Below are 27366 nucleotides of genomic sequence, written 5' to 3'. Positions count from 1 at the left end.
CGCCGGAGGGTGCCGCGGGGGACGCCGAGGGAGCGCGCCGCTGCGTCCGCCGGCCTGTGGGACTGGGACCCGGCCCGGGCCTGCCCGATGGGGCGCGCGGCCCCGGCGAGGAGCCCGCGCCTCCGGCCCCGCGTACGCGGCCCGCCGGCCTCCCGCGCCTCCGCCTGAGGCCAGCGCACCCCGGAGCACCGCCCCCGGGCCCGCGCCCCGGCCGCGCGCGCCATGGAGCCGGGCCGCGGCGGCGGCGTCGAGACCGTGGGCAAGTTCGAGTTCTCCCGCAAGGACCTGATTGGACACGGCGCCTTCGCGGTGGTCTTCAAGGGTCGCCACCGTGAGGTGGGTGAAGCTCCCGGGGGACCCCGCGGCCCGGGACCCCTGCCCGACTTTCCTTACCCACGGAAATCCGTAGAGGGACCCAGTTCAGGACCCCAGCCCCGGAAACCCACCTGCTACCTAGCTCCAGAAGCCAGGAGACGCCAGCCCAGGACTCTCTAGCCCTGAAGAGTCAGACCAGTCCTGGGAACCTGGCCTGGGACTCCATCCGCTTAGGTTCCAGGCCCAGCTGAGAGAGCCTACCTGCCTGCCTCTGGCAGCCTCCCATGCCACGACCCTTGGAACAGCCAGCCACCTTAGGCCATCAATGTGTTCCCAGCTTGGGGGGGGCAGAGGGAGGGGTGTTCTCAGCCCTGAAGTTCTACGTTTGGCTTTTCAGAAGCACGACTTGGAGGTGGCCGTCAAATGCATTAACAAGAAGAACCTTGCCAAGTCCCAGACACTGCTGGGAAAGGAAATCAAAATCCTGAAGGTGAGCCAGCGCCTCGAGGGAGGGGGGGAGAGGGTGGGCCAGCTCTTGTCTCGCTCATGAGAAACTTGGATTTGTGTCCTAGGAACTAAAGCACGAAAACATTGTGGCGTTGTATGACTTCCAGGTAAGGCCGGGAGGCTTGCTGCTGTGGGGCGTGGGGGAGGGGTGATGTTATTCTTGCAGGTGACCCATTCACAGCCTCAGGCTCTAGGTTGCCAGGGCCTGGAGCCCCCAGTGGACAGTCAGTGGCTTTAGACTAGTGTGGTGTAGGTGAGAGGAGCTGGGGTCCCGTATGTGGTGTCCCTGGCTTGCGCATCTCTGAAGCCCTACAGGGCCCTGGAGACCCATGTCTGGTCCAAGTTTGTCTTAGGTCTTGTGCACCCCGACACCCACGGTTGTCTGTTGCCTGAATGGGGAAGGAAGGCAGGCGGGCATAAAACACGAGTGTTGGATCGCTGGCGATTGTATTGCTCAGATCGTGTGTGGTTCGGGTTTAGCGTATCCTGGTGCTGAGGGCCCTTTCCTGCCTACACGGTGTGACCCAGTGGCCCTTACTGCATCTGGTGTCCCTGGCAGGCCCACCTGTCTGGGCTGGCGGGTTTGTTTGTTGACATTGCTTCAGCGGCCTGGCATTGGCCAGCCCACTCCTGCGTCAGAGGCTGGGAGGGGGAGGGGCTGCTGGAGATTCCTTCTCGCGGGCGGTTGGGGCTGGGCCCACTGGACCCAGGCGCAGGATGCCGCCGCCGCCGCCGCCGCCTCCGGACTGGCAGCCTCAGCAAGCAAGCCAGCTGACCAGTCAGCCTCAGTGTTGCCCTCCAGGTCCCCCAGCCCAGTGATGGCAGGGGCTGGAGGCCCTGGATGCCCCGTGTGGGGACCAGGAACCCAAGTGCTGGTCCCCGAGCAAAGTGCTGACTAATGATTTTGAAACCTGTTTACTGGGGCCACGGGACCAGCCCTGGCTGAGGGAAGTTCCCAGCGGGCAGCTGTGTTTTGGTGGCCTCCTACCCTCCTCCCTTCCTTCCTTCCTTTCTTCCCTCCCCTGCTCCTCTTCCAGCTTTACCTTGGAGGCTGTGACCTGTCATGAGGTGACCGTGGGCAGGGCCTAGGTCCAGTGTGACAAGGAGTACCTGGCAACAGCTGGAGACATTGTGTTCTTGGTCCAGAAGGTTGTCCTCCTGCTGCCTGCCTTTCCTCCCTTCCCCAGGCTTCTTCCACCCCCTGTCCCCGGTGCTCTGGGCAGGACCACATCAGTACAGTCGATGAGCTTCTTGGAAGACCCAGGCTGAGTAGATGACATGACCTTCATAGGGACTCACCCTGGCCCTCATCCCACCTTGTGGTCTCCGCCAGGTTCCCACAGTTCCAGGCCTGGTCATTTCCATGGTTTCTTCAGAACTGGACAGATAGTTGGTTAGAACCTCTGCAGATTTGAGGCCTGGCCGGCTCTGGTGTCCACTCCTCTGCTTCATCCAGTTGGCCACCTGATGGAGGACCTCTGCCATTTCCTCCAGTATTGGCCAGGCTGTGGCTTCCTCTGCCAAAGGAAGTGCTGAGAAATGCCAGTCCCTGTCCTCTCCCTGGGTTCCAGGCTATCACCCCATGGCCTGGGGTTGTTGCTCTGTATCCTTGATATTTGTTTAAGATACACACTTTGGCCAGAGAAAAAGATGATTTGGCCAAGAAAGCTCTCCCAATACTGCAGAAGGATCTGGAAAAAAAATATACACAAGTCTTTCTCCAGTCCTTGAGCAGATGGAGGCCTGCTGTTCTTTCTTCTCTTAGGCATCTCCACAGTTTTTGGATTGCCCCCTGGAGATGTGTACCTTTCCTACCATACTATCCCCATTGTCCTCCATGGTCTCTTGGAGAAGGCAGGACACCAGAGTTTCTTGTCACACACTGATGTCGGACCTGCCCTGAAGAATCACACTTGCTTCCTTATTGGAATGACGGCTTGCAGGCTCAGGGCTCAGCGGGGCTGCAGTGAAGCGGCGCCTGTGCTGCAGCCCTGGCTCTCCTGTCAGGTCGCAGGTCGAGGCAGTAGGAACACAGCGGGTATTTGCTGCCGTCTCTGCTGCCGTAGTTATTTAAGGCCGTGTGGTGCCCGGGCCTTGACTGTCTGTGGTTCATTGTACTAGCCTAACCCCTCCTGAGGGACACAAGCTATTCCAGGATTCTGGCAAGTCAAAATGTGGTCATGACTGGCCTTGGGCACTTTGGCTAGGAAGGAGATGTAGATGGATTCCTAGAAGTTGGAGCCGTGGGCAAGAGTTGTACAGACTGTAGTTTGAGTGACTGTTGTCAAATTGCCCCCAGAGAGAGAATGCCGATGGACATCTGGCAGTTGTCCATCACCTGAGGGTGTATTGGCTCAAACCTCATCTCAGTCCAATCGTACCAGGGTTATTTTCTTTTTTAAAGATTTATTTATTTATGTATATATGTGTGAGTATATGTCTCGTGTGTGCTGGTGCCTTTGGAGGTCAGAAGAGGACGTTACATCTCTTGTAGCTGGAGTTACCGTTGTGAGTTACCTGAGGAGGATACTGGGTACTAGAACATGGGTCTTCTGCAAGAGCAAAATATGCCCCCTCCTCTTTTATAAATATATAATTTATTTTAATTTTATGTTCATTGGTGTTATGGCTGCATGTATGTCTTTGTGAGGGTGTCAGAAGCCCTGGAACTGGAGTTACAGACAGGTGTGAGCTGTCATGTGAGTGCAGGGATTTGAACTTAGATCTTCTGGAAGAGCAGCCAGTGCTCTTGACTGCTGAGACATCTCTGCAGCCCCAGCAAAATATGTCTTAACTGCGAGATCTCATAGCCCTCATCTTGAGTAGTGGTAAACAGATCTACTTTTGTCTCCCATGTTGGAAGCAGGGTTCAGTAATTCCTGGTGGTCTGGCCCTGAGCACTAAGCCCTGAAGCCTGTCTCCAGGTGTTGCTTAGCTGTGTCCCTCCATATGAGACCTCTCCATGCAAGACCAGCGTCTGTGGTGACAATCTGAGTTAAAGTTCTTAGAGCTGTACTTACTTGGTACTGTCTATCTATGCAGATGGTTTTGTTGTTGTTGTTTCCCCGATTTTTAGCCTTGGCTGTCCTAAAATTAGCTCTGTAGGCCTGACTGGGCTCACACAGGTGCTGGATCAAAGGCACGCCCCACCACCCTGTTTATGCAAATGTTTCTTATGTGAATGGGCTTTTTATAAAAGAAAGGAGTTCTTCTGTAATAGGCTGCACAGTCGTCTCCCCTCCCCCTTGTTTTCTTTTGTTCCTTTGAGACGAGGACTCACTCTACCATCGGGCTAGCCTGGTGCTCACTGTGTATCCAGTCTGGCCTCAAACACTTGGCAGAAGCAGGTTAAGGGAGGGGAAGTTTATTTTGGCTACAGGTTCTAGTTCATCATAGCAAGAAAGGCAGGGTTCATAGTGGTGGGGAAGTTGATGATTCTCACACATTGGCCAGTGAGGGAAGCAGAGAGCTCAGACTTCAAGTGGCCTGGCTATAACGTCCTCCAGCCATGCTTTTAGCCATGAGGGTTCCACAGTGCCACAAACTGGGGACCAAGTGTTTAAACATGTGAACCTGTGGTGGCATTGAAACCATAACACCTGGCCAGGGGTAGGGTACACTCCTCTAATCTCAGCACTTGGGAGGCAGAGGCAGGCAGAGAGCTCTTGAGTTCCAGGCTAGCCTGGTCTACATAATGAGTTCCAGGGCAGTCAAAGCTACATAGTGAGACCCTGTCTCAAAAAAACAAACAAACAAACAAACAAACATAACACAAACTTTTCTTTTATTTGGTAGTGCTGGTAGTTGAACCTAGGACCTGAGCATGCTTACCTCACACTCTTACAGAGTTAAACCTCTAACTCCTTGCACTTCTGCATCCACCAGAGGTTTGGGGAGGCAGCTGGAACACATGGCCTTCACCAGGGCTGGAATGGGCTCTCTCCTCATCCAGCATTCAATGTCTAGACTTATTCTTGCTCTGGGAGAGAGGGTCAGAATCATAATATCAGGCCATAGATGTAGGCTCAGTCCTTGCCTGCTTGACAGCCTTACTGCTGATGACTCCCTGGAGGCTAGTACGCTGTCTGGCCGGTTCTCTGAAGCCAGGTTGCCCAGAGGTGACTCACATGGACCTTGAAGACAGACTAGCTCTGAGTTCTTCTGTCTGGGTTAGGGGAGTGTCTGTATTCATCACTGACCTGTGATGTGGGTTTGGTCATGACCTTCCCACCCACAGTGAAGATAGTGTTTTGTCAGTGGACCAGATAGAGATAGGCCAGGATTCAGATAAGTCTGCAGTCTGTATACCTACAAAATTGAATGTGCTTTCTCTCTCCCTTCCTTTCCTTTACTCCTCCTCCTCACCCCCCCCCTTTTTTTTTTTGAGATAGGTTTATTCTTGCTGGTTGACTGGCCTGGAGCTCAGTGTGTAAACTAGGCTGGCCCTGAATTCATAGAATTCTGCCTGCCTCTGCCTTCCCAGGGCTGGGATCAAAGGCATACACTACCACACCCACCAGTCACCACACCCAGCTCTTTCTTTGTCTTTTGAATGAGGGTCTCCTGTAGCCCAAGGGTAGCCTTAAACTCCTTGAATTTCTGATCTCCATCCTCCTCAAGATTAAAGGTGGCGTATGCCAACGAGCTTATCAAGCTTTCAGATAGGTTTTGATGATAGCTTTAGCTGTCATTGAACTTGGGATCCTCCTACCTCATCCTACGAGGTGCTGGGATTACAGGTGTGCGCCAACATTCCTAGCTCGTTTCTTTATTTTAAAGTATTTTATTTTCATATCTATGGATGCTTTGCCTAAATATATATATATGTGTGTGTGTGTGTGTGTGTGTGTACACCACTTGCATGCTTGGTGTCTGTGAAAGGCAGAAGAGGGTGTTGGATTCCCTGGAACTGGGATTGCAAGATGGTTGTGATGTGTGGTGTGGGTGCTGGAAATCAAACCCTGGTCCTCCGGAAGAGCAGCCAGTGCTCTTAAACACTGAACCATCTCTTCAGCCAGCCCATATGGTTCTTTGTTTAAACTGTTTTTTCAACCTTTGCCTATGTTATAGGAGGGGTCATGCATGTGTCACAGTGCCTATGTGAAGGTCGGAGGACAACTTTGGAGGTGATTCTGCTGCTATGGTTCTGGGGACTCTAAATTCAGGTTGTCAGGCTTGGTGGTAGGCAGCTTTACCTACAGGGCCAACTTGCTGAGCTCCCACTTTATTTTTTAATTTTTATTTCTTTTAAAGATTTGTTTTGCCAGGCGGTGGTGGTGCACACCTTTAATCCCAGCACTTGGGAGGCAGAGCCAGGCGGATCTCTGTGAGTTCAAGGCCAGCCTGGGCTACCAAGTGAATTCCAGGAAAGGCACAAAGCTACACAGAGAAACTCTGTCTTGAAAAGCCAAAAAAAAAAAAAAAAAGATTTGTTTTTATTTTGTGTGTGTTTTCCCTGCACGTATTAAGTGTAGTATGTGTGTGCAGTGCCCACTGAAGCCATAAGGGAGTTGGATCCCCTGGAGTTTGAGTTATAGGCAGTTTGAACCATCATGTGGGTGCTGTGAATCAAACCCAGGTCCTCTGCAAGAGCAACCAGTGACTTAACTGATAAACCATCTCTCCAGATCCCTAACCCCCTCCCTGCTTTATCTTTTTAAGTCCAAAATAGGACTTAAGTCCAAAATAGGGAGTTGATGTTGAACCAAGAATTGAAGGAGGCACATGTCACAGGGGTGTGGAGACTAGTCATCATTCAGAAACTACTAGAAGACTGGAGTTTTAAATTTTTGGTCTGGGGGCAGATGTATTCAACATGTGGAAGTCAGAGGATAATTGGGCAGAAGTTGGTGTCTCTATCAGATAGGTCCCGGGAATCAAACTCAGGTTGTCAGGCCTGGTGATCAACACTTTTACCTGCTGGACCAAGGTCTTTTACCTTTTGAATTGTGGATGACATAAAAGTATGGAGGTTGCAAGGCTGATGACATACACCCTAAAGGCCATGGCTGTGTAGGACAGATACCATGTTCTAGAGACTGCCTGCCCTCTCCTCCTGTCCTGTGTGGCTCTGATCACCTGGCTGGCTGGCGTACTCCCTGCAAGTAGACTGACTTTTCTGTTGAGGGGAGCTTTCTGTTTTTTTCAGGGGAGTCAGTAACTTCTGACTGTGCACTATCTGTAGTGGTCGGAATTGCTGTGGCTGGACTACATTACAGACTATGGTCCTGGAGAGGAACTATTATAATATATTGAGCTGTATTCCCAAGGGTCCACTCTGAGCTCTCTTGTACTATTTGTGGCTTCTCACAGAGGGGCCTGACTCTCCCTAGCAGGAGTTGATGCATGGCAGTAGGCTTGGAGCCCCACCTAGACACAAGGACGCCTCCTCCAAGAGGCCAGCCTGCTGGAGCCCAGTGTGGCAGAGTGGACCTTCCTTACCCCGGTACTGTGAGCTGGCCCTGCCTTTGTCAGCTGTCCCGAAGAGCGCAGCGTTTTCTGTGCCTGTGGCCCTGCCACCTTCTGCAGTCCAGAAGCCTGGCTCCTCAGGAGTTAATTGGGTCAGTGCATGTCACCCGCCTGCCAGACCCAGCTTGAGATCACCAGACCAGAGGAGAGCAGGCAGAGGGTGGAGAGCTGGGATCCTATTAAGCAAAAGATCTCAGTGTCTGGGGCGGGGCAGCCTCCTACGTGCCTAGATGCCCGTGCAGCTTCCCGGATGCTGGACTCTTAGGCCAGCGGTGCACCCCCGAGAGTAGCAGACCCAGCTCCTGCAGCAGTGCTGAGTCTGTTCTCCCTCTTAAGTTTTCTTTGCTCTTGTGAGTTTCTGTGCTCAGGGAGGGAGCTCAACAAGGGAGTGTCTGTCTCCAAGACTTGCTTTGCCCTGCTGTTAGCTGTGAATTGTCCACTGGCCACTCTCTGCTGCCTTCCGCTCTTCATGAGGGCTAGGTGATGGACCTGACTGGCAGAGTGGCAATATTGGGAGCCTAGGGCATTGCCCATCATGGTGAAGACTGCCTACCACCCTGTGTGGGAGGCTGTGATGAGAAAGCTATTCCTGAGAAGGACTGCTGTCTGCTCAGTATCCTGGAGTGTGTGCTAGGGAAGCAGTCTTGGCCTGCAAGGTTCCCGAAGGGTCTTGTGGGGCCCCTAGAGTTTGCAGAAACCAATTGAGCAGAGCAGAGGCTGGAGAGGTGGTTCTGGGTGAGCTCAAGGTGGGTTGTGACAGGGCATTACTGTGGCTGTGCTTTGGCCTCTGCCTGCTACCCCTATTCCTAGGGAGGGTAGCTTCATTGTAATGGAGGGGTTAGGTCCGAGTGGGCTGTTTGCCTTTAAAAGCTCCTGCCTGGAGGCCCTTCTTGCTTTGTGGTTTACCTCAGCTCCCTCCAGGCTGGAGACAGCGTGGCCCTGCTCTGGAGGCAGGCAGTAGAGTTCCAACTTGATTGGCGCTGGTTGGGTATTGGCTTAGGCAGGGAGATGGAAGATGGTATGAAAGCCAGCCTGCCTGGGCGAGCCCTGCTGCTCCACAGAGCTGGGCATGTCCCTTGGTTTCTTGGGCCTTGGCTTGCTCATTTGTGAAACTGGCTGGGGAACATCCTTGTGCCTGGTATTCTGTGGAGCTCAGAAGTTGAGCACAGAGGCAGGAGAGTAGAAGGAGCAGGTTTGAGAGGGTTTGCTGAGATGGTGCTACCAGTGGGGGACTAAGGCCACAGCTCAGGCCTGGGGGGAGCTCTCACTGTCAGATGGAAGTCTGGCTCTCTTGGGACAGTCGCAGGTCAGAGTGGGCCAGCAAGCTGGATATTATGAATTGAATTTTACCCCACTATACCCTGTGCCCTTTGGGTCTCTTTTAGCACCACCCTCTGGGAAGGACTGAACAGGGTCTGGCCGCGGACTGTGTGCAGATGCTCAAGTCCCATGGTTCACTGGCGGTTCTGCCTCGCTGTGTGTCAGCGAGGACAGGCTTAGGGGTACTGGGTTAGTAGCTCTGAAAGAGGTGTCCCATCTTTGTCTTTCCAGATCTTTTGTCTGTCCTTGTCACTGTCCCTGCTTGTCCTGGCTGGGTGGATGAGTTTGGGGCTCTGGGACAGATCATGCCCCAGGGAACTGTGCTAATGATAAGGACAGGCCTAGGTCTCTACCTGCCACCCTCTGTGTGTGTTCACAGCAAGTGGCCCCAGCAGCCTCCCTTGCTTGGGCTGCAGGCTGAAGCCGCTGAGACAGGCCCTCTGATACAGAAGGAGCGGGTGTGAGCAGCAGTGGCTATTTATGGGTCCTTATCTCTGCCACCTTTGCTGGGCCCTGAGTCAAACTGAAAGGGTGTCAGGCTGTTCCTTCATTTTGGTCCCTGTCCTACCTAGACTTTGTCCCTCTTTCCTGGTCCTGTCCCTCCATCCTGGGTCCCTAACCTCCTTCCTAGTTGTTCCTGAGCCTTCCTTTGTGGCTCAGACTGGGGACTCTACAGAGCATCACCTGCCCCAGAGTCTATCTCCTGCAGCGGGCCTGGAAGGCAAAGAGAGGTGGGAGTGGAGCCAAATGCGGCTAAGCCGGAGCTCCTCATCTGGGGAGGGCAGGTAAGTTCAGGCAGGGACTGGGGGTCTTGAGTATACCGGCCTTGGTGAAGCAGTCTAGGCCTGTATTATTATTATTATTTTTAAATAGCCTCCACCTGGCCTATACCCAGTTTGTAATCTTGGGAACACAGCTGGAATGGGACAGCCGGGCTGCCTGAACACACTTCTTAGCTCCCCAACCTCTCTGGTGCAGTTCTGGGGCACATGGGTGGGCTCTTTGCACATCCCAGGTGTCCAGATGTTTTGTGTTTGTCACTTGTCGGGTGTTCATGTGTAAGCATTAGTCATAGGGACTGGGAGGCTGGGTAGGAGGTGGGAGTCCTTAGAGTCTCAGTACATGTTTGGGGTAGCTGACTTGTGGGGCAGGTGGCCATTGGTTGCTGTGGTGGGGTCATCTGGGGCCTAGGTGTCTGTCCCATCTAGCCCTCACAGGCTATCAGAAGGGTTCTTTCTGCAGTCCCCTCTTGGTCTAGGCCCTGGAAGAGATTTGAGGAACCTCCTATATATCTCTCTATCTGCAGCTGAGTTCCTGAGGATCAGGGAGTGCATCGTCCTTGAATGCTGTGGGAATGGGGTGGGCCTTTGTTTCTTGCCGTGGGCCCTTTTCCTGTGGTTCCTAAGGCCTGTTCCACCCATCTGGCAGCTATATTGCATGGATCATGCTGCCTGAGAAAGAATTGCAGGTTGCTTAGACCCAGCCTGGCTGGCTTGATCCCCCAGGTCCCAAGTTTCTTTGTTAATGAAACAGGTGAAAACGGTGATGGTTACAGCTTTGAGGAGTGATTCGCCATGGGAGGCACCAGTTTGGGGCCTGGCCCTATCAGATGGGTAGTCCCTGTTCACACCAAGCTGAGTTATCCTCTGAGACTTGATTAGACAAGGAAGCATACTGGTACCCAGGTGAGGGTCTGTCTGAGCTTGAGAGAGGTCAGTGGGGGAGGGGACCACGACGCGTCCCTCCTGCGGAGAGTCTGTTAGCCTCTAAAGCCCACAAGGCAGGATCAGAACAGCTGCAGGCCTCCTTGTTGCTGACTCAGCCCGACAGTACCAGCCTATAATCTGTTGGCATTGTGGACTCCAGAACTGGGAGCTGAGCAGTTCTTGGGCCTAAGAGTCAAGGTCAGCTCCCTTTGAACAGGAGCCACCTTCATAGGTAGTGGTCCATGTGCAAGTCAACCTTTTCCTACCCTGAACCTTATAGAGACCCTCAGACCTGGGTAGGGTCTGAGACACTGAGGCCTCATTTGGTATGACCATGAAACAAGTACTCATCTCCCAAGCCACTTGCCACAGTTGTCTTCCTGTCTCCTAATCTTGGCCACAGAGGACACCTAGACCTGGCCATGTTCAATCTGCCTCAAACCTTGTAGGTAGATGACATGTTGAGGGTACCAGTGGTCCCAAGTGCCAAGGGCTCTTCCAAGTATGTCTCATGAGAGAATATGCAGGGTACACTCTCATCTCAAATGGCTTGTTCTGTCTTACAGGAAATGGCCAATTCTGTCTACCTGGTCATGGAGGTGAGTTCCCATGGGGCCAGAGCAAGCACAGGGCCCAGAGGGATGGGCAGAGGGATAGGGGTGGATGGGTATAAGCATGCACTATTGACATTCCTAGCTGGGATTTTAGGATACCTATACTGGACAAGGTCCAAGGAACAGATACTGGGTTAAGGAGTCTGGTTAAGGCTGGAGGGTCTTTGACCATGTTCTGATGGTGTGTCCCTGGTCTTTTGCAGTATTGTAATGGTGGAGACCTGGCTGACTATCTGCACAGTGAGTAGGCACACCCCAAATGGATACTGCTGCTAGCCTAAGATGCTGCCAGCTTGATTTGCTTCCTGCTTTGGGACTGTATAGAAGGGAGCCCAGCTCTTTCAGGCCCTTAGGCCTCACCACCCTCAGCTATTTATGGAGTGTCTCCCACATGCTGGGTGGGTGGCTTAAGCAGAATAGTGAGGTTCTGCTATTTTGGTGGTGATGAGGACACAAGCAGGATAGGTGGGTCGGTGTGAGCACTGGCAGGGAGGTTATGCGGATTTCATGGTGGGGGTAGCTTTAGTATGTGTGGAGTTGAGCCAAGAGATCTCTGAGTGAGTCTGGTGGGTAGAGACTAACCAGAGAGGCGCTCCCAGCAGACCAAGGAAGCTTCGGGCAGCAGGAGAGCTCAGGACCCACTGAAAGACAGCAGGTGGGTGGATGGTGAAGAGCAGAGTGAGGGCATTGACACCTCTTCCACGGAGCTCTGAGGGTCTGAGAGAGGCAAGTGGTGACAACGCAGGGACCTTGGCCCAAGGCCTGGAAGGACACAGTGGCTAACCAAGATTGTAATTCGGAATGCTTCGCCTTGGCAAACACAAAACAGGAAATGGTGGGGACTGATAGCTCAAAGCAGCCCTCCCAGATATGCCTGCTGTCTCAGACTGAAGGGAGTGACCCTACTCAGTCTTCTTTTCAGAGTGGGGACTCTAGGGTCCTAAGTACCGCCTAGCAAACCTCCTGAGCATTCCCCAGAGGGATGCGGGCATTTTGAGCTGCCCTCTGTTCTTTGGGTCTTCCCTCTGCTGGAGCCTTTGGACACCACCCCAGACTGGGACACTAGCTTCTTGTTGAGCCATCAGAGCAGACCCTGAGTTTAGGAGGGCCGCCTGCGTGGTCTGCTGGGATGAGTCAGCAGTGGAGTAGATGTGGGGATGCTGTCTTTAGGCTCCTGGCCTTGGATGCAGTGGCCTGTCCGCTCACTGCATGCTCAAGTTCACGTGGCTGAGCCGTGCTAAGCTTTGCCCACCCAGTATTTGCTCTTGTCTCCTGGGGCAGCATGCTGCACCCATGACCTTCAGTAGTTGGGTGGTTCCTGGCAACGTCCAGGCTCTACAGGTGTTAGGTTGGCCCTAGGCCAGACTCAAATGTCACCTGTCTGTGGAGGAGGAGAGGGTGAGCAGGCCAGTCCAGGGCTGACTTTTGAGTGTCTCACAGACCTCTAAGCATGTGTGTGTGTGAGCTCGTGTAGGCTCCCTGACTAGCCACCTGTCAAGTGACTGGGCTGTGGTGAGTGGGCGTCCCAACAAAAAGGATTGGGTGGTCCAGACTGGATCTGAAGTGAATGTTTGTTCTGTTGGTATTGCCAAATGTATATATCTAAGGTGTATGTGTTTTTGGTGTCTGCCTGCCAAGCTCTGGTGGGTGGTCCTTGCACTCTCACTTTTCAGACCTGGTCACCAGTGAGGTGCCATTTGCTATGGCTCCTACCTGGGAGGGAGTTAGCTGGTTATCAGACATTTCTACACTGAAATACTGTTGGTGAAGCCTGTGCCCCGTCTAGCCTGAGTGTAGAGCTACTCACTGTTTTCATTTGTTTGTTTGTTTATGAGACAAGGTTTAGCTGTGTAGCCTTGACTGTCCTGGAGCTCTCTCTGTAGACAGGCTGGTCTCCAGCTCCCAGAGATCTGCCTGCCTCTGCCTCCCAAGTGCTGGGATTAAAGGCACACAGGCACCATCACTGCCCAGACAAACAAAAAACTTTTGTTTTTATGTGTATGTATGTATGTATGTATGTATGTATGTATGTATGTATGTATGTATGTATGTGGGCCACATTTGTGCCTGGCACCTGACAGAGGGTTCCAGAACCCCTGGTATTGGAGTTATAGATGGTTGTGAGAAACCGTGTGGGTGATGGGAACCAAACCCAGGTCTTCTGCAAGAACGGCAAGTGCTCTTAACTGCTGAGCCATCTCTCTAGTCCCTGTCTCCACTCTCACTTATGCTTACCTTTTGGAGGCCACTGTGGACTAGGAGGCAAAAGACCTGTCCCAGAACTAGGGACAAAGCCTGGTGATTGTTTGCCTAGCACAGGGATGTAGAAGATTCAAGGAGGTGTCAATGGAGAAGTGGAAACCAAGACAAGTAGAGTGCTATCAGAAGCACCAAGAGCTAGCAATTAGGGCTTGAGGTGGAGGGGAGTCCTATAAGGATGCACGGGATGAGGTGCAGGTGGACTTTGTGGTTGGAATAAGAAAGGATCAGCTTCTGGAGGTTGCAAGACAAGTTGGCCTTGGTGCCCAATGGCTAGCAGAATGTACTGGCCCTGTGCGCTAGAGGGTCTGAGGAGTGGCATTGGTGCTAAGCCCCTGAGCTTGTCTTTCCACACAGCCATGTACACTCAAGACCATGGTGTCCCGAGTCCTCTGAGTCCACCTTTTCTTACAGCCATGCGCACACTGAGTGAAGACACTGTCAGGCTGTTCCTACAGCAGATTGCAGGCGCCATGCAGCTGTTACACAGCAAGGGCATCATCCACCGAGATCTGAAGCCCCAGAACATTCTGCTGTCCAATCCTGGGGGTCGCCGAGCAAACCCTAGTAACATCCGAGTCAAGATTGGTGAGACCCGTTGGGGTGGTGGCTGCCTGAGAGACTGCAGCAGGGGACCCTGCCCAGAGCAATTTCAGCTCAGACAATCTGGGTGCTTCTCCTACAGCTGACTTTGGATTTGCCCGGTACCTCCAGAGCAACATGATGGCAGCCACACTCTGCGGTTCTCCTATGTACATGGTACGTGCCCACTCATGGTCCAGGACTATGGGGCGGGACAGGGCAGTACCATTTTGTCATGTCAAAACTGGTTGGTTATTGCTCTGATAGTGTGTGTTGGTTGCTTGATACCTGGCAGATGTCTGCTCCAATTGGCTGGTGCCTGGCACCTGTTACTGGTTATTGCCTACTGTACAGTAGTGCTGATCTGTGTTGTCACCCTGTAGGCCCCTGAGGTCATCATGTCCCAGCACTATGATGGGAAGGCTGACCTATGGAGCATCGGCACCATCGTCTACCAGTGTCTGACAGGGAAGGCCCCATTTCAGGTAAGCGAGCCCCATGACACTAAGGTCTTAGTGAGTTCCCAAAGCCTGAGAGGGTAGGGGTCAATTTGGGCGGCATTTGGGGTGGTGTCCCCAGCATGGAAGAGTATGGGGTTGCCAGATGGGGAATCAATTTGAGGTTATAGGTATGAGCTTGGTGGCTATCCTGCATCCTCTAGGTGAAAGCTCTTGCCATACCCTATTCCAGGGGTCACTGAAAATACTGCATTTCCTTAAGAGTCAGGTAGCCCTTAGGCCCTGCCCAGTCACCCCTGATCTCTGCCACACAGGTACTTCCTGCCTAGCAGAACAGTCCTCTTATCTAGGGATTAGGCCATACCTCTCTGCTTAGTAAATTAAGGGTCACCTCTGCGATGACCCCATCAGAGGTCAGTGTCATGTCTCAATATGGACCTTCCACCCACCCTTGCTTGCTTCTTTTTTTTTTTTTTTTTGTTTTTCGAGACAAGGTTTCTCTGTGTAGCTTTGCGCCTTTCCTGGAACTCACTTGGTAGCCCAGGCTAGCCTTGAACTCACAGAGATCCGCCTGGCTCTGCCTCCCGAGTGCTGGGATTAAAGGCGTGCGCCACCACCGCCCGGCCTTGCTTGCTTCTAAAGCAGCTGTTAGCCCATGTGCAGGTTGCAGGTGCCCAAACCTGGAAGCACAGTCTGCATCAAGGGGAATTTGAGAACCCAGGGCTGTGTCTGCCTTAACAAGACATGGTATTGATGCCTGCAGTGACCCCAAGTTGATAGGCCTAGCATAGTTCCAATTGCCAACATTGACTGTTCCGGTTAAGAACTAACTCCACTCCCTATCTGGGATGTCAGCCCCTGAGCCTCCCAAGTGTGTCCCCAACAGGTGCTCCGTATGCCCTGGTCAGCGTTGGAGTATATACCCAGCCCTGGCCACCCTTTCCTCAGTTGTAGGGTCTGGTGACTCCCTCTGTCCCACCTGCCTTCCCCTGGTCCTTGTGTGCCTCATGGGATGGCTGGGGACGAAGGCACTTGAGAGGCAGTGGTAGGTGGCAGGACTCTGAGGTAGCAGGTACTCCACAGGACTGAACTTTTTCATTGCTATTCCAACAGGCCAGCAGCCCTCAGGACCTGCGCCTGTTTTATGAGAAAAACAAGACACTAGTTCCTGCGTAAGCAACCCTCCATCCTCTGCAGGGCGGGTCCACCCCGGCACCCCACAACTCTTGCTCAAACTCATCCTCTCTTCCTCCCAGCATCCCGCGGGAGACATCAGCTCCCCTGAGGCAGCTGCTCCTGGCGTTGTTGCAGCGCAACCACAAGGACCGCATGGACTTTGGTGAGCACAGGCCACCTGGCACCCTTACGTTAGCTGGCCTCAGTGAGCATCCCGGCACCCATGGCCTGCCATGTGCTGTCAGCCTCCAGAGTCGGCCGCAGTGCCCTGGGCTCCTCCTACCCTCAGCAAGGCCAGCAGAATGGACCCTGCTGAAATGGGGGTCAGATGTTCTCAGAGCCACCCTCTGGGGCCCTGACTCTGCCCAGGTAGCTGGGGCCTGGCCTTGACACCCAGGGCTCTGTGGTTAGGCTGTCGGGGTCACGGGCACCAAGATAATTCACTCTTTTTATCCACAGATGAATTTTTCCACCACCCTTTCTTAGATGCCAGCACCACCATCAAGAAGTGTGAGTCTCTGGAGGTCCTGGGCACAGACAGGGCTTATGACATGTTCCCCATGTCTATAGGTGCCACATGCTATTTTGGGAGACACTTTGGGAAAGTGGGGGGCACTGGAGGTACCACTGATGCTGGCTGCTTGTCTCTGTGGTGTGAATTGGAGTACTCGGGCCAGTCAAAGGCAGCCATGTCCCCAGAGCTGCAGTGGGTCCAGCAGCGTGCATACTGACCCACGTTTCCTCTTGCAGCCCCACCTGTGCCTGTGCCCTCGTATCCAAGCTCAGGGTCTGGCAGCAGCTCTAGCAGTAGCTCTGCATCACACCTGGCCTCCCCGCCGGTGAGTTGGCTTCCTGGGTTTCTCTTGGGCCATGGAATGCATAGTGATGGGTGTGCATAAATAGGTGAAGCTGCCTCTGGTCCTTACATGCTTTAGGCATGGTCTGTGTAGCCTGTGTCCTGCTTGACTAGGGAAGGGATCCACACTCTCACTGGTGCCCAGTGACAGTGCCAGGTCTGTTGGTCATGCCTGAATGGGGCTTGAGCCCTATCTGAATGTTCCTTAGTGTTTGGTTGAGCAGTAATAAGCTAGTGTTTGGGTTTGGCCCATAGTTGGGAGCATGTTCTGCGGTCTGTGTCTGGTGGTGAGGGCTCCTTCTGGGTGGCGCTCATTCCGTGAAAAGTAAGCCTGTGCCAAGCATTGCCACCTGCTCTGGAGTCTGGAGGTGTGTCGACATGGTGCCCGCTTGGTGTGGTCTGCAGTGGCAGCTTCCTCACAGGGACACTACTCTATGTGCCCTGGTTACTAGATAGAAGTGGAGAGGTGGGGTGAAGAAGGATGAAAGGTGAACACTGTTCCAGACAGAGGTGGATTCTTCATGAATGGCTAAGAGCTGCAGGCTCCCAAGCAGTGTGTGTATAAACTCCTGGCACTAACCCTAAAGAGGCACTTGCCTTTAATGTTTTAGAGAGATGGCTCAGAGGTTAAGAGCACTGGTTGCTCTTCCAGAGATCCCCAATTCAATTCCCAGCAACCAGATGGTGGCTCACAACCGTCCATAATAGAGATGGTGCCCTCTTCTGGCCTGCAAGCATACATGCAGGCAGAACACTGTATATGTAATAAATAAACAATCTTTAAAAAGAAAAGAGAAATATCTGTTCTGCTGCAGAGAATGTCTAAGCCCAGCCCCTTTGCTTAGCACTGTGGGGCTGGAGAACCACTGTGGCCTGCACTGTTCTTGGGGAGGTTGATTGCCTGTGGTTCATAAACCCTGCTCTGTTTTGCAGTCCTTGGGGGAGATGCCGCAGCTACAGAAGACCCTTACCTCCCCAGCCGACGCTGCTGGCTTTCTGCAGGGTTCCCGGGACTCTGGTGGAAGCAGCAAAGACTCCTGTGACACAGACGACTTTGTCATGGTCCCAGCCCAGTTTCCAGGTCAGGTCCCACTACACAGGCAGGCAAACTCCCATACAGTATTCGTTGGGGGAGTATAAGGGTGTATCAGACAACTAGGTACTTCCACATGCATGTGGCCATGGGGTTCAGACCTGACTTCCTGTGGGCCATTGGAATGGGTTTCTAGAGCCCTGAACTTTCTGGGGAGGATGTCATCACCACAGGTGTATCTGGAGAGCCTTGTGCCCAGGTTCCAGAGTATAAAACAAGGGACGTGGGTGGTCCATGTAGTGTCTGTATAACACATAGGAGGTGCAGAAGGGCTGCCACCCCAGTGTCCACTTTTGTCCTGGAGTGGACTGCCTTTGCACTGGGACCCCACAAAGCCACTGTATTAGCAATTAACTGCGCTGCCGAGACTTCACTCTGGGGAGAACAGGGACATTGGACAGAGCACAGAGAGACAGAGAGAGGGTTAGGTGAGCCAAGGAAGGCAGGGGGCACCTTGGTCAGATGATTTCTTCTTCCACAGGTGACCTAGTAGCTGAGGCAGCCATTGCCAAGCCCCCACCTGACAGTCTGCTGTGTAGTGGGTGAGTAAGTCTCTTTTGATGTCTGCTCAGAGATAAATCGGGCCTTTGGGTCTTGGCCTGGAATAGGCCATTTGGGAAGGACTAAGGCTGCCTTAGGGAAGCCTGGTGAGGGAGTTTAGGGTCTGGATGCATCTGTCTAAAGGTGTCTGTCCTTCTGCCACCAGGAGCTCGCTGGTGGCCTCTGCTGGCCTAGAGAGCCATGGTCGCACCCCGTCTCCCTCTCCAACCTGCAGCAGTTCTCCTAGTCCCTCGGGGTAAGCATAGATGGTCACCAGGGACCCTCAGCATCATGGCCACCTTTCTTGGCAAGATCTATTGTGTCTAAAGGTCCTGTATTCGATCAGACTTGGCCAGACATGGCAATATGAATGTCCCACTGAAGGGCTGTTGTTGATGTGTGGCTGGACTAATGAAGGGACCAACTGAGGATACTGCCTTCAGGGTCTTGTCTAGATTAGGCTGTTGGAACACCTTTGGGGGTCACACAGACACAGTGTGCAGGGGGTTCGGTGTGAAGCCAGCTCTTCAGGCCTGGGCGGCAAAGCTGAGACCTCTCTCCCCAAATGTGTCTGGGCCTGAGACTCTCCCAGTGCTGTCTACAGTGGCTACCCTCTCTCCACAGCCGGCCTGGCCCCTTCTCCAGCAACAGGTGCGGTGCCTCGGTCCCCATTCCTGTCCCCACTCAGGTGCATAACTACCAGCGCATCGAGCAGAATCTGCAGTCGCCCACTCAGCACCAGGCGGCCCGGTCAGTGCCCCGGCTTCATTAAGCCTTGCCGCAGCTGTCCTGTGACAGTCATGGAATGTGTAGAACTCTATAACTGCTAGGGGCTCCTGGGCTCATAAAACCCATCTTGTTGGCAAGATGTGTTTGGTAGACTAAAGTAAATGTTGGGGGTTGGATGAGTGTTTTCACAGAAGCTATAGAAGGCGATTTGGGTTAGCAGTTACAGTGCCTGTAAGCCAGAACAGCCAAGGAAACGCTGAGTAACATCAAGGGGCCCTCAGTGATGTTGACGAGACCTCATGTGCCCTGACTATGTGCAGGTCCTCTGCCATCAGACGGTCAGGTAGCACCAGCCCCCTGGGCTTTGCTCGGGCCAGCCCATCTCCCCCCTCCCACACTGATGGAGCCATGTTGGCCAGGAAGCTGTCATTAGGAGGTGGCCGTCCTTATACACCCTCTCCCCAAGGTAAGTCTATGTGGGGATGAGAACCAGTGGGCATTCCTTTCTCATCTGAGGGGGTGGGGTGGGTGTAGTGACCCCTCTATTTGCTGTGGTCTGATCTAGCCACCTTTTCAGTGGGAACCATCCCTGAGCGGCCCGGCTGGAACAGAGTGCCCTCCCCACAAGGAGCTGATATGCGAGCTGGCAGATCACCACGACCAGGTAGGTGTGGGCACAGCCCCTGGCCTGAGCGTCTGTAGAGCAGACCTGAAGGATAGCTGGGGTCTCCTTCCTGTTGTTGAGGCTCCTGCTCTTAGGGAGAAAGTAGGAAGTACTGTGAAATAGTCTGGCATCAACCTTTGGATCACAGAGGATGCCCCCTGCCGCTCAGTTCCATGTATGTACTCCACAACTGTGTGGCTTTGGACAGATTGCTAGGCCCTCTGTGCCTCTGCTCCATGGAGGCTTCCCAAGGTCGCTGTAAGAGTTCTTGTGTTCTCGAGTGAGGTGTCCAGAATGATTGCCACAGAGACCTAGAGCGGGGCAGTGCCTTGCTTGGTACTTTCCCAGTGTGCCCAGCTCAGGACCCTGTCTCTGTCCCTGTCCCCAGGCTCCTCTGTGCCTGAGCACTCTCCACGGACCACTGGGCTGGGCTGCCGCCTGCACAGCGCCCCCAACCTGTCTGACTTCCATGTTGTGCGCCCCAAGCTGCCCAAGCCCCCAACAGACCCGCTGGGAGCCACCTTCAGCCCACCCCAGGCCAGCGCACCCCAGCCATGCCCGGGGCTACAGTCTTGCCGGCCACTGCGTGGCTCACCTAAGCTGCCTGACTTCCTACAGCGGAGTCCCCTACCCCCCATCCTAGGCTCCCCCACCAAGGTAATGTCTGGGCTGACTTCAAGGAGGGCCTGAGCTCTGGTGAAGGAGATGGGGTAGGAAAGGACCTGGTCTCTGTGTCTTGGCCGCCTGTTGGGCTTCACCCTCAAGCTGCTTCCCTGGAGGTGCCCAGCAGGGCAGGGGTTTCGGGAAGGTGATTCTCGGAGATGGCTTCTCACCTTTACTTCGTAAGGCCTCACAGAATGGGGACTGCCAGCTTCCCTGATGGGCCGGGCAGTTCATTGGGAAGAAAGCCCGGGCCCCATGTCTCTTCTAGGCCATGGCTGCTTCCCTGTGGTAGTGTGGCACCACAAGTTTTTTTCCTAGGATGAATAGGCTTAGTTTGAGTATAGGGAAGAAATCTCAGACTAGACATGATGGCACGTACCTATAAGCCCAGCTTTTGGGAGGGTCTGAATGTTGAATGGGCTGTTTGGTAAGACTCCATTTCAAAAAATGTCACAAGTCCAGTGTGTGACTTAGAGACATGGTGTAGTTCTCTCTGTGTTAGCTTTCCTTTTGGAAAAGGGGGCCCCACACAGCAGCTGCCACCTCATGTTGTAAGAGCCTGTACATACGTCCTCAGTGCCTGATCTAGAGGGACAGATGTCCTCAGGGGCTCCATCCTGGGCTGTGGGTTCTGAGGTGGACCTTCTCAGTGCTGTCCTTCCCTCCTAGGCGGGGTCCTCATTTGACTTCCCGAAAGCTCCTAGCTCTCAGAATTTGCTGACCCTGTTGGCTCGGCAGGGTGTAGTAATGACACCCCCTCGGAACCGCACACTGCCTGACCTCTCAGAGGCGGGTCCTTTTCAGGGCCAGCAGCTGGGCTCTGGCCTGCGGCCTGCTGAAGACACCAGGGGCCCCTTTGGCCGGTAAGTGGGTTGGGAGGGCTGTGCCTCCCTATCATTCCTGACCAAAGTCACCACCGCCGCGCGCGCGCACTGGCTGCCCAGTGAGGCAGGTGTTGGGAATTGGTGGTGGGCCCTTGCAGCCCAGCCTGTTTTCCGTGTTTGAAAAAGGAAGTGAGTTAGAGAACTACAGCCCCTCAGGACTAGCCTGAGGTGTGGCTGTGTGCAGAAATGGGGCCCCAGCTGCTGAGCCAGAGCCCTCCCCACACACACTGCCTCCCCGTTCCTGCCGCCTCAGGTCCTTCAGCACCAGCCGTCTTACGGATCTGCTGCTCAAGGCTGCATTTGGGACGCAGGCCTCTGACTCAGGCAGCACTGACAGCTTGCAGGAGAAGCCTATGGAGATTGGTATGTGAGGGCCTGGGGGGTGTCCTGGGAGTCTGGCCCAGCCTGGTCCTGAGCCTGCCTTGTTCTTTAGCTCCCTCTGCTGGTTTTGGAGGGATCCTGCATCCAGGAGCCCGTGCTGGAGGGGCCAGCAGCCCAGCACCTGTGGTGTTCACCGTGGGCTCCCCACCCAGTGGTACCACACCACCCCAGGGCACCCGCACCAGAATGTTCTCAGGTGAGGGCTATGCCAAGTAAGAGCAGCATCTTGGGATGGGGATTCTTGAATGCAAAATCCCTGTTGTGTAGCATAGTCCTGAAGATCCATTTTTATAAAGTCTGTGGCATTCCCAGCATGTACATGGAACAGGGGTGGTGCCCAAGATGCTGGTCTCTGTGTCCATCTTCCCTGAAAGGGGCCAGTCTTTGTTGTCTGGGAGTCCTGGTTCCAGAATAGATCCAGAATTTCACAATGATGGCAATGGTTGCCTTGCCTTACCTATACCACCCAGTTTTGCACGTGGCTTCCCTGCCTTCTCTGGGCAGATGTGGGTTTAAGTATTAGGAGCTAGGGTACTCCAAGATGGAGCCCTAGGGGTGCTGGCACCTTTGACTTCTCGTGTTCCCTATTGAAACATCAGGATAAGGAAGAATGTAAACTGAGGCACATCTGAACTCTAGAGATGGAGTTCAGAGGGCCAGAGATTGCAGGGTGAAAAGCAGGCAAGCTGCCTGTCCCTTACCAGCCATCTACCTACAGTGGGCTCTTCCAGCTCCCTGGGCTCTGCCGGCTCTTCCTCTGCCCGCCACTTAGTACCTGGGGCCTGTGGTGAGGCCCCTGAGCTTTCTGCCCCAGGCCACTGCTGTAGCCTTGCTGACCCCCTTGCTGCCAACTTGGAGGGGGCTGTGACATTCGAGGCTCCTGACCTCCCAGAAGAGACCCTCATGGAGGTGAGGCTTGTGGGGAGGTGACAAGCATGGGTGCTCCCTTCTGACTTGCCTGCTTAACACTTGCGGGAGGAGGTGGGGGGAGGTGCCCCTTTGGCAGATCAACCTTTCAGCCCTGCTACACACACTTGTGTGTCCCAGGCTCTGACCTTTATTGCTTCCTCAGCAAGAGCACACGGAGACCCTACACAATCTGCGCTTCACACTTGCATTTGCACAGCAAATTCTGGAGATTGCAGCCCTGAAGGGTAGTGCCAGTGAGGCGGCCGGGGGCCCTGAATACCAGCTTCAGGAAAGTGTGGTGGCTGACCAGATCAGCCAGTTGAGCCGCGACTGGGGGTAAGTATTGCCTGGGGACTGAGAAGGCAGCTCCTGGGCATTGCTGACTGGCTCTGACCCGTTTGTCGCCCTCTAGCTTTGCAGAACAGCTGGTACTATACTTGAAGGTGGCCGAGCTTCTATCCTCGGGCCTACAGACTGCCATTGGCCAGATCCGAGCTGGCAAGCTCTGCCTTTCATCCACTGTGAAGCAGGGTGAGGATGTGGTGCTGGGGTAAGAGTGAGCAAGCCACCCTGAGAGAGAGGGCAGATAAGGCCACATGGGTAGGCGTAGGCCACACCAGAGGGCAGTTGGCAGAATGGGTACACAGGGCCTGGCCTCCTGGTTTACCCAGGACAGAGCTACTTGGACCGATGTTGATCTTGCTACATTGGGCTGGGGCCAGCTGGGTCCTGTGGCTGCTGTGCAGGTGGACCGTGCCCCTTTACTCACATGCTTTCCAGCCCTCGATGGGGGTCCTATACTCCTGTGGGCCTGAAATGACTGACTCTTCTACCCTAGTGGTACGCAGACTAAATGAGCTGTATAAGGCCAGCGTGGTGTCCTGTCGGGGCCTGAATTTACGGCTTCAGCGCTTCTTTTTGGACAAACAACGGCTGCTGGATGGGATCCATGGTGTCACCGCTGAGCGGCTTATCCTTAGCCACGCCGTGCAGATGGTATGGGGCAGTCTTGTGATTTGTCTGGTGGGGCTTGGGATATTGTTCCTAGGGTACTGGCAGGTGCTAGAGGTCTCTGACGTTAGGTGATGCTCTACCCAGCAGGAGCTGGGGCTTCCCATGAACTAGCACAGTGCCCTGTCCACTGTGTGGCTTATCAGTTCAGGGAGTGTCCTAGCCATCTTCCCTGAGATTCAGTCTCCTCCATAAACGTGTAGATCACAGCCCAGGCAGGGCTTCTGCTTTGAGATTATTCTGTTCCTCACCTACGAGGAACACATCTGCCAAACTGTGCTCCCTTCTCAGGTGGGACGACACGATGGGTGCCCTGCACACTGCCCCTGGGGCCACTGATGGTGCTGGCGTCGGGTTTGGTTGTTGTATCCAGCCAAGCAGATAGCACAGTGGCCACCATGCAGGCAGGTCACCTGCTCTATGAGTATCTGTAGCTAATTCCTTAATTCTTTAGCCATCCCAGGACATTAGCCATTCTTTTTTTTTTTTTTCTAGACAGGGTTTCTGTGTGTAGCCCTGACTGCCCTTGAACTTGCCAGGCTGGCCTCAAACTCAGAGATCCGCTTGACTCTGCCTCCCAAGTGCTAGGATTAAAGGCATGTACCACCACCACCACCACCACCACCACCACCACCACCACCACCACCACCACCACCTGGCTAATAATTAGCCATTCTTTCATGCTCACTACAGATGAACTTGAGTCAATCACAGTGTGCAGTGTGCTGAGCATTCAGGCCACACCTGCCTTGCTCTGGCCCTGCTCAGCTCTGCCTTTGTCTACAGGTGCAATCTGCTGCCCTGGATGAGATGTTCCAGCACCGAGAGGGCTGTGTACCACGCTATCACAAAGCCTTGCTACTGCTGGAGGGGCTACAGCACACACTCACGGACCAGGCGGACATTGAGAACATTGCCAAGTGTGAGTGTCTTTCCCTGGCAGCCTGAGTGGGGTGGTAGGTGTGACCTCCCCACCTCATGCTCCCTCTTCCACAGGCAAGCTGTGCATTGAGCGGAGACTCTCGGCCCTGCTGAGTGGCATCTGTGCCTGACTGCTTGCTACCAGTCTGCTGTGCCCTTGGAGTCCAGTCCCCTCTGCCACCCTGCAGGGTAGGGTCTGAAACCTGGCAGACTGTCCTTCCTGACACTGATCTGATGGTGCTGAGACTGCTGCCAGCCACGTCCAGCAGGAATGCTACATGGTGGACCTGTATAGGCTGATGCAACTCTTGCTTCCTAGGCTGCCAGTCTCTGCTGGTAGATGGACGTCAAAGTGCCAGGGACAGCTCCCTTGCCCACTGGGACAGGAGTTTCTGAGCATATCCTTCCCAGCTGGCTCCCTTGGCAGGCAGGTGTGGCGCTGAGAGGTGGTAGGCTGGTGAGCGTGGGCACCTGCCACCTGCAGAGCCCACAGCAGCCCCATGGACAGGCAAGGCCCTGAGACTGTTGCTGACTCGAAGCCAAAGCGAGCTTTTTCTCACAGCTCACTTGCCCCTTTGTCCAGGAAAAAAGGGTGTGGCCTTTTGACCTCCTGATATCTCTAGGAACCTCTCCCTCTGAGGCTACCCACCCAGCTTTGTAAGTCACCGGAGCACTTTATGCAGACAGAGACTGGAGAACCTCAGCCAGCCCCTCAGACTGCTGGGAACCCGCCTCCCGTTCCTGGCTCTTGCTCTCCAAGATGCTGTACAGATGCAGACCATGTCTACGTGTATAAATAGCCCAGTGTGCACCTCCACCTGTGTCTGGTCTTTGGAGGAAAACACAGGCTTGCCTCCTAGGGGAGAAACAGTCCTCCTGTTTAAATGTTCATTAGGGACAGTCATTGTGAAGCACCATGCTTTTTAAACTCAGAACTTCCACACTTTACTCCTAAAATGTATTACCCTCACCCTCCAAACTCAGTTTTTCTTTAAAAAGGAAAGTTAAGATGTTTAAGAATGGAAGGGTGGGGTGGGGAAGGCAGAGCATTGCTCTGAATGTTTCCGATGGAGGAGATGGTACCCTTGTGTGGCTAAGGGTGAGGTGAGGCTGCCTGCTGTAGTGGTGTGTGCATGTGTGAGTGTGTGGCTGGCTGTTTCTATCAACTGCCCCTGTTCGTATGGCAGAAAGGGCAGTGCCCAGATGCTGTCCTCCCCATGCAGCGGGCAGGTGTGGGTGAAAAATGACATATGCAAAAATGTCTCCCTTGGAGCTTTCCTGTCAGTCTGGCTCCTGTGCTTGATGGCCTTCAGGATCTGTGCTGAGGCTTGTCTTCCAGGCTCCAGGGTGGACACAAGCCAATACCTTCCCAGCCTTCCAGTCTGCTGGTCCTTGTCACTGCTCTGTCCATGCATACTTGAAAGTATCTGGGTGTCCACAAGGCAGGCCTGGGTTGCTGTCCCCCAACAATATTCAGAGTTATAGACTACACACACACACACACACACACACACACACACACACACACACACACACACATACCACTTTTTTTTAGTGTTTTTTTTTTTGTTTTTGTTTTTGTTTTTTTGTTTGTTGGTTTTTTTTTGTTTTTTTTTTTTTTTTGTTTTTTTTTTTTGCAATACTTGAAATATTGCCACTGTGCTTGGACATACAGAAAAGCAGATCTCTAAGACTAGCCTCTCTAGTCACCCCATGACCTCCCTTGCATGTAACATGTTGTATTTATTGCTTTGTGGCCAACTGGAATCCAGAGCCACCAGGGAGGCTGGCGCAGGGCTCCTTACCTACCACCTGGTTCCTAATGGCTGCTGGGTGGCTATGTATGCGTGTGGCTGGCTGTGTGTGTGGCACGAGCCAAACCTGCTCTCCAAAGCAGGGCTCAGCCTGTCAGTTTTAAGATGAATTTTGTGTGAGTCCACCTCTTTTGCGTTTCACTGTGTCATATCAGTTTAAGAAAATAAAATTTGGAATTACTGACGTGGTGTCATTGTTTGTCCAGGCATGCTGCTGTCGGTCCTGCCTTTGGGCCCATATTTGCAAGCTGTCCTTTCCTGTAGGGTTTTATGGTGCCAGTGGCCGCCTACTCAGCTTTGGGAGCAAACCCCAGCTTGAACCAGGGATAATTAGGTGGATCCATTGTGTATCCCAGTAAAAAACAGTTTACACTGGGCCAGGGGAGAATCCAGAGAAGGCAGGTCAATTCTCTAGGCCATGTGAGAACACCAGCTTTCGGTTCCTTTGGAGATGCACCAGGTTGAAGGTTTTACATATGTGAGGCTCATGTTTCCTGCAAGGAATCCTCTGACTGCTAATAGAGTGGTAGCATCTGTGTTCCTTCTGTCAGCAGGAACTTGGATATGCACCTTCCCCACTTTGCAGAAATTCCTAGGCTCAAATGATTTTCTTTCCCCTGCCTCAGACTTAGGAGTAGCTGGGACTGTGGGGTACACTCCATCACCCAAAAGACCTCAGCCAAAAAGAGCCTTTAGTTCCTGTCCCAGCCAGCCATATCACTTCTTGGGATAAAAGGTGTGTGCCACACTGCCTGGCTCTGTTTTCTCTCCTAGACTGAGTCAATCTCAATAGTCCAGGGTGGCCTTGAACTCAGAGATCCAGACAGATCCCTGCCTCTCGAGTACTAGGATTAAAGGTGTGCGCCACTACTGCCTGACCTCTGTCTAATCTAGTGGTTGGCTCTGTCCTCTGATCCTCAGACAAGCTTTATTGGAGTACACATTATCACCACAGAAAAGGGATTGTAGGTAAGACATTCTTAGAAGCAATGTTTGTTCCTAGATATTGTTATGGGGAAATCTGTAAGCTGTAAATATATGTGTTTCTGCCTAAGGTGCCTGCTGATTGGTTTAATAAAGAGCTGAATGGCCGAAAGGTAGGCAGGAGAAAATAGGTGGGACTTCAGGAGAGAGAGGGGAACTCTGGGAAGAAGAGGAAGAGAGGCAAGAAGAGATGCCAGTGGAAACAGAGGAAGTGAGACATAAAAAATAAGAGAGAGGGCAGTGGTGGCACAAGCCTACAGGACAAGCAGTTATAGAAAGATATAATCACACATTAAATGATATACTTAAAAATAGAGAGGGGTGGGGCTGGAGAGATGGCTCAGCTGATTAAGAGCACTGGCTGCTCTTTCAGAGGTCCTGAGTTCAATTCCCAGCAACCACATGGTGGCTCACAACCATCTGTAATGAGATCTGGTGCCCTCTTCTGATCTGTAGTCATACATGCTGTATACATAATAAATAAATCTTAAAAAAAAAATAGAGAGGGTAAT

General features: G+C 53.4%; 1 protein-coding gene across 5 annotated transcripts; it reads left to right on the top strand.

Annotated features, from left to right (window-relative positions):
• Positions 1–219: 219 nt before the first annotated feature.
• On the top strand, positions 220–24873 carry Ulk1 (unc-51 like autophagy activating kinase 1). 5 transcript variants are annotated; one of them, XM_028856987.2, is made up of 28 exons: positions 220–336; positions 713–805; positions 888–929; positions 10883–10915; positions 11134–11170; positions 13604–13777; positions 13875–13948; positions 14155–14256; positions 15343–15401; positions 15486–15568; positions 15865–15915; positions 16156–16244; positions 17195–17342; positions 17836–17896; positions 18061–18150; positions 18519–18644; positions 18944–19089; positions 19201–19287; positions 19676–19944; positions 20620–20813; positions 21088–21197; positions 21268–21411; positions 21934–22124; positions 22288–22460; positions 22537–22655; positions 22963–23120; positions 23922–24057; positions 24132–24873. In XM_028856987.2, exons 1-28 carry the CDS (start codon positions 223–225, stop codon positions 24185–24187), a joined length of 3159 nt encoding a protein of 1052 aa, XP_028712820.1. In that variant the 5' UTR covers positions 220–222; the 3' UTR covers positions 24188–24873. The 5 variants fall into 5 exon arrangements, with proteins under 5 accessions (XP_028712820.1, XP_037054485.1, XP_028712819.1 ...); XM_037198590.1 differs by having other exon boundaries at positions 19189–19287; positions 22342–22460; XM_028856986.2 differs by having other exon boundaries at positions 19189–19287.
• Positions 24874–27366: the final 2493 nt, after the last annotated feature.

The sequence above is a fragment of the Peromyscus leucopus genome, chromosome 23 (assembly GCF_004664715.2).
Source record: "Peromyscus leucopus breed LL Stock chromosome 23, UCI_PerLeu_2.1, whole genome shotgun sequence".
Lineage (NCBI taxonomy): Eukaryota > Metazoa > Chordata > Mammalia > Rodentia > Cricetidae > Peromyscus > Peromyscus leucopus.
This window is presented reverse-complemented; position numbering and strand designations above follow the sequence as displayed.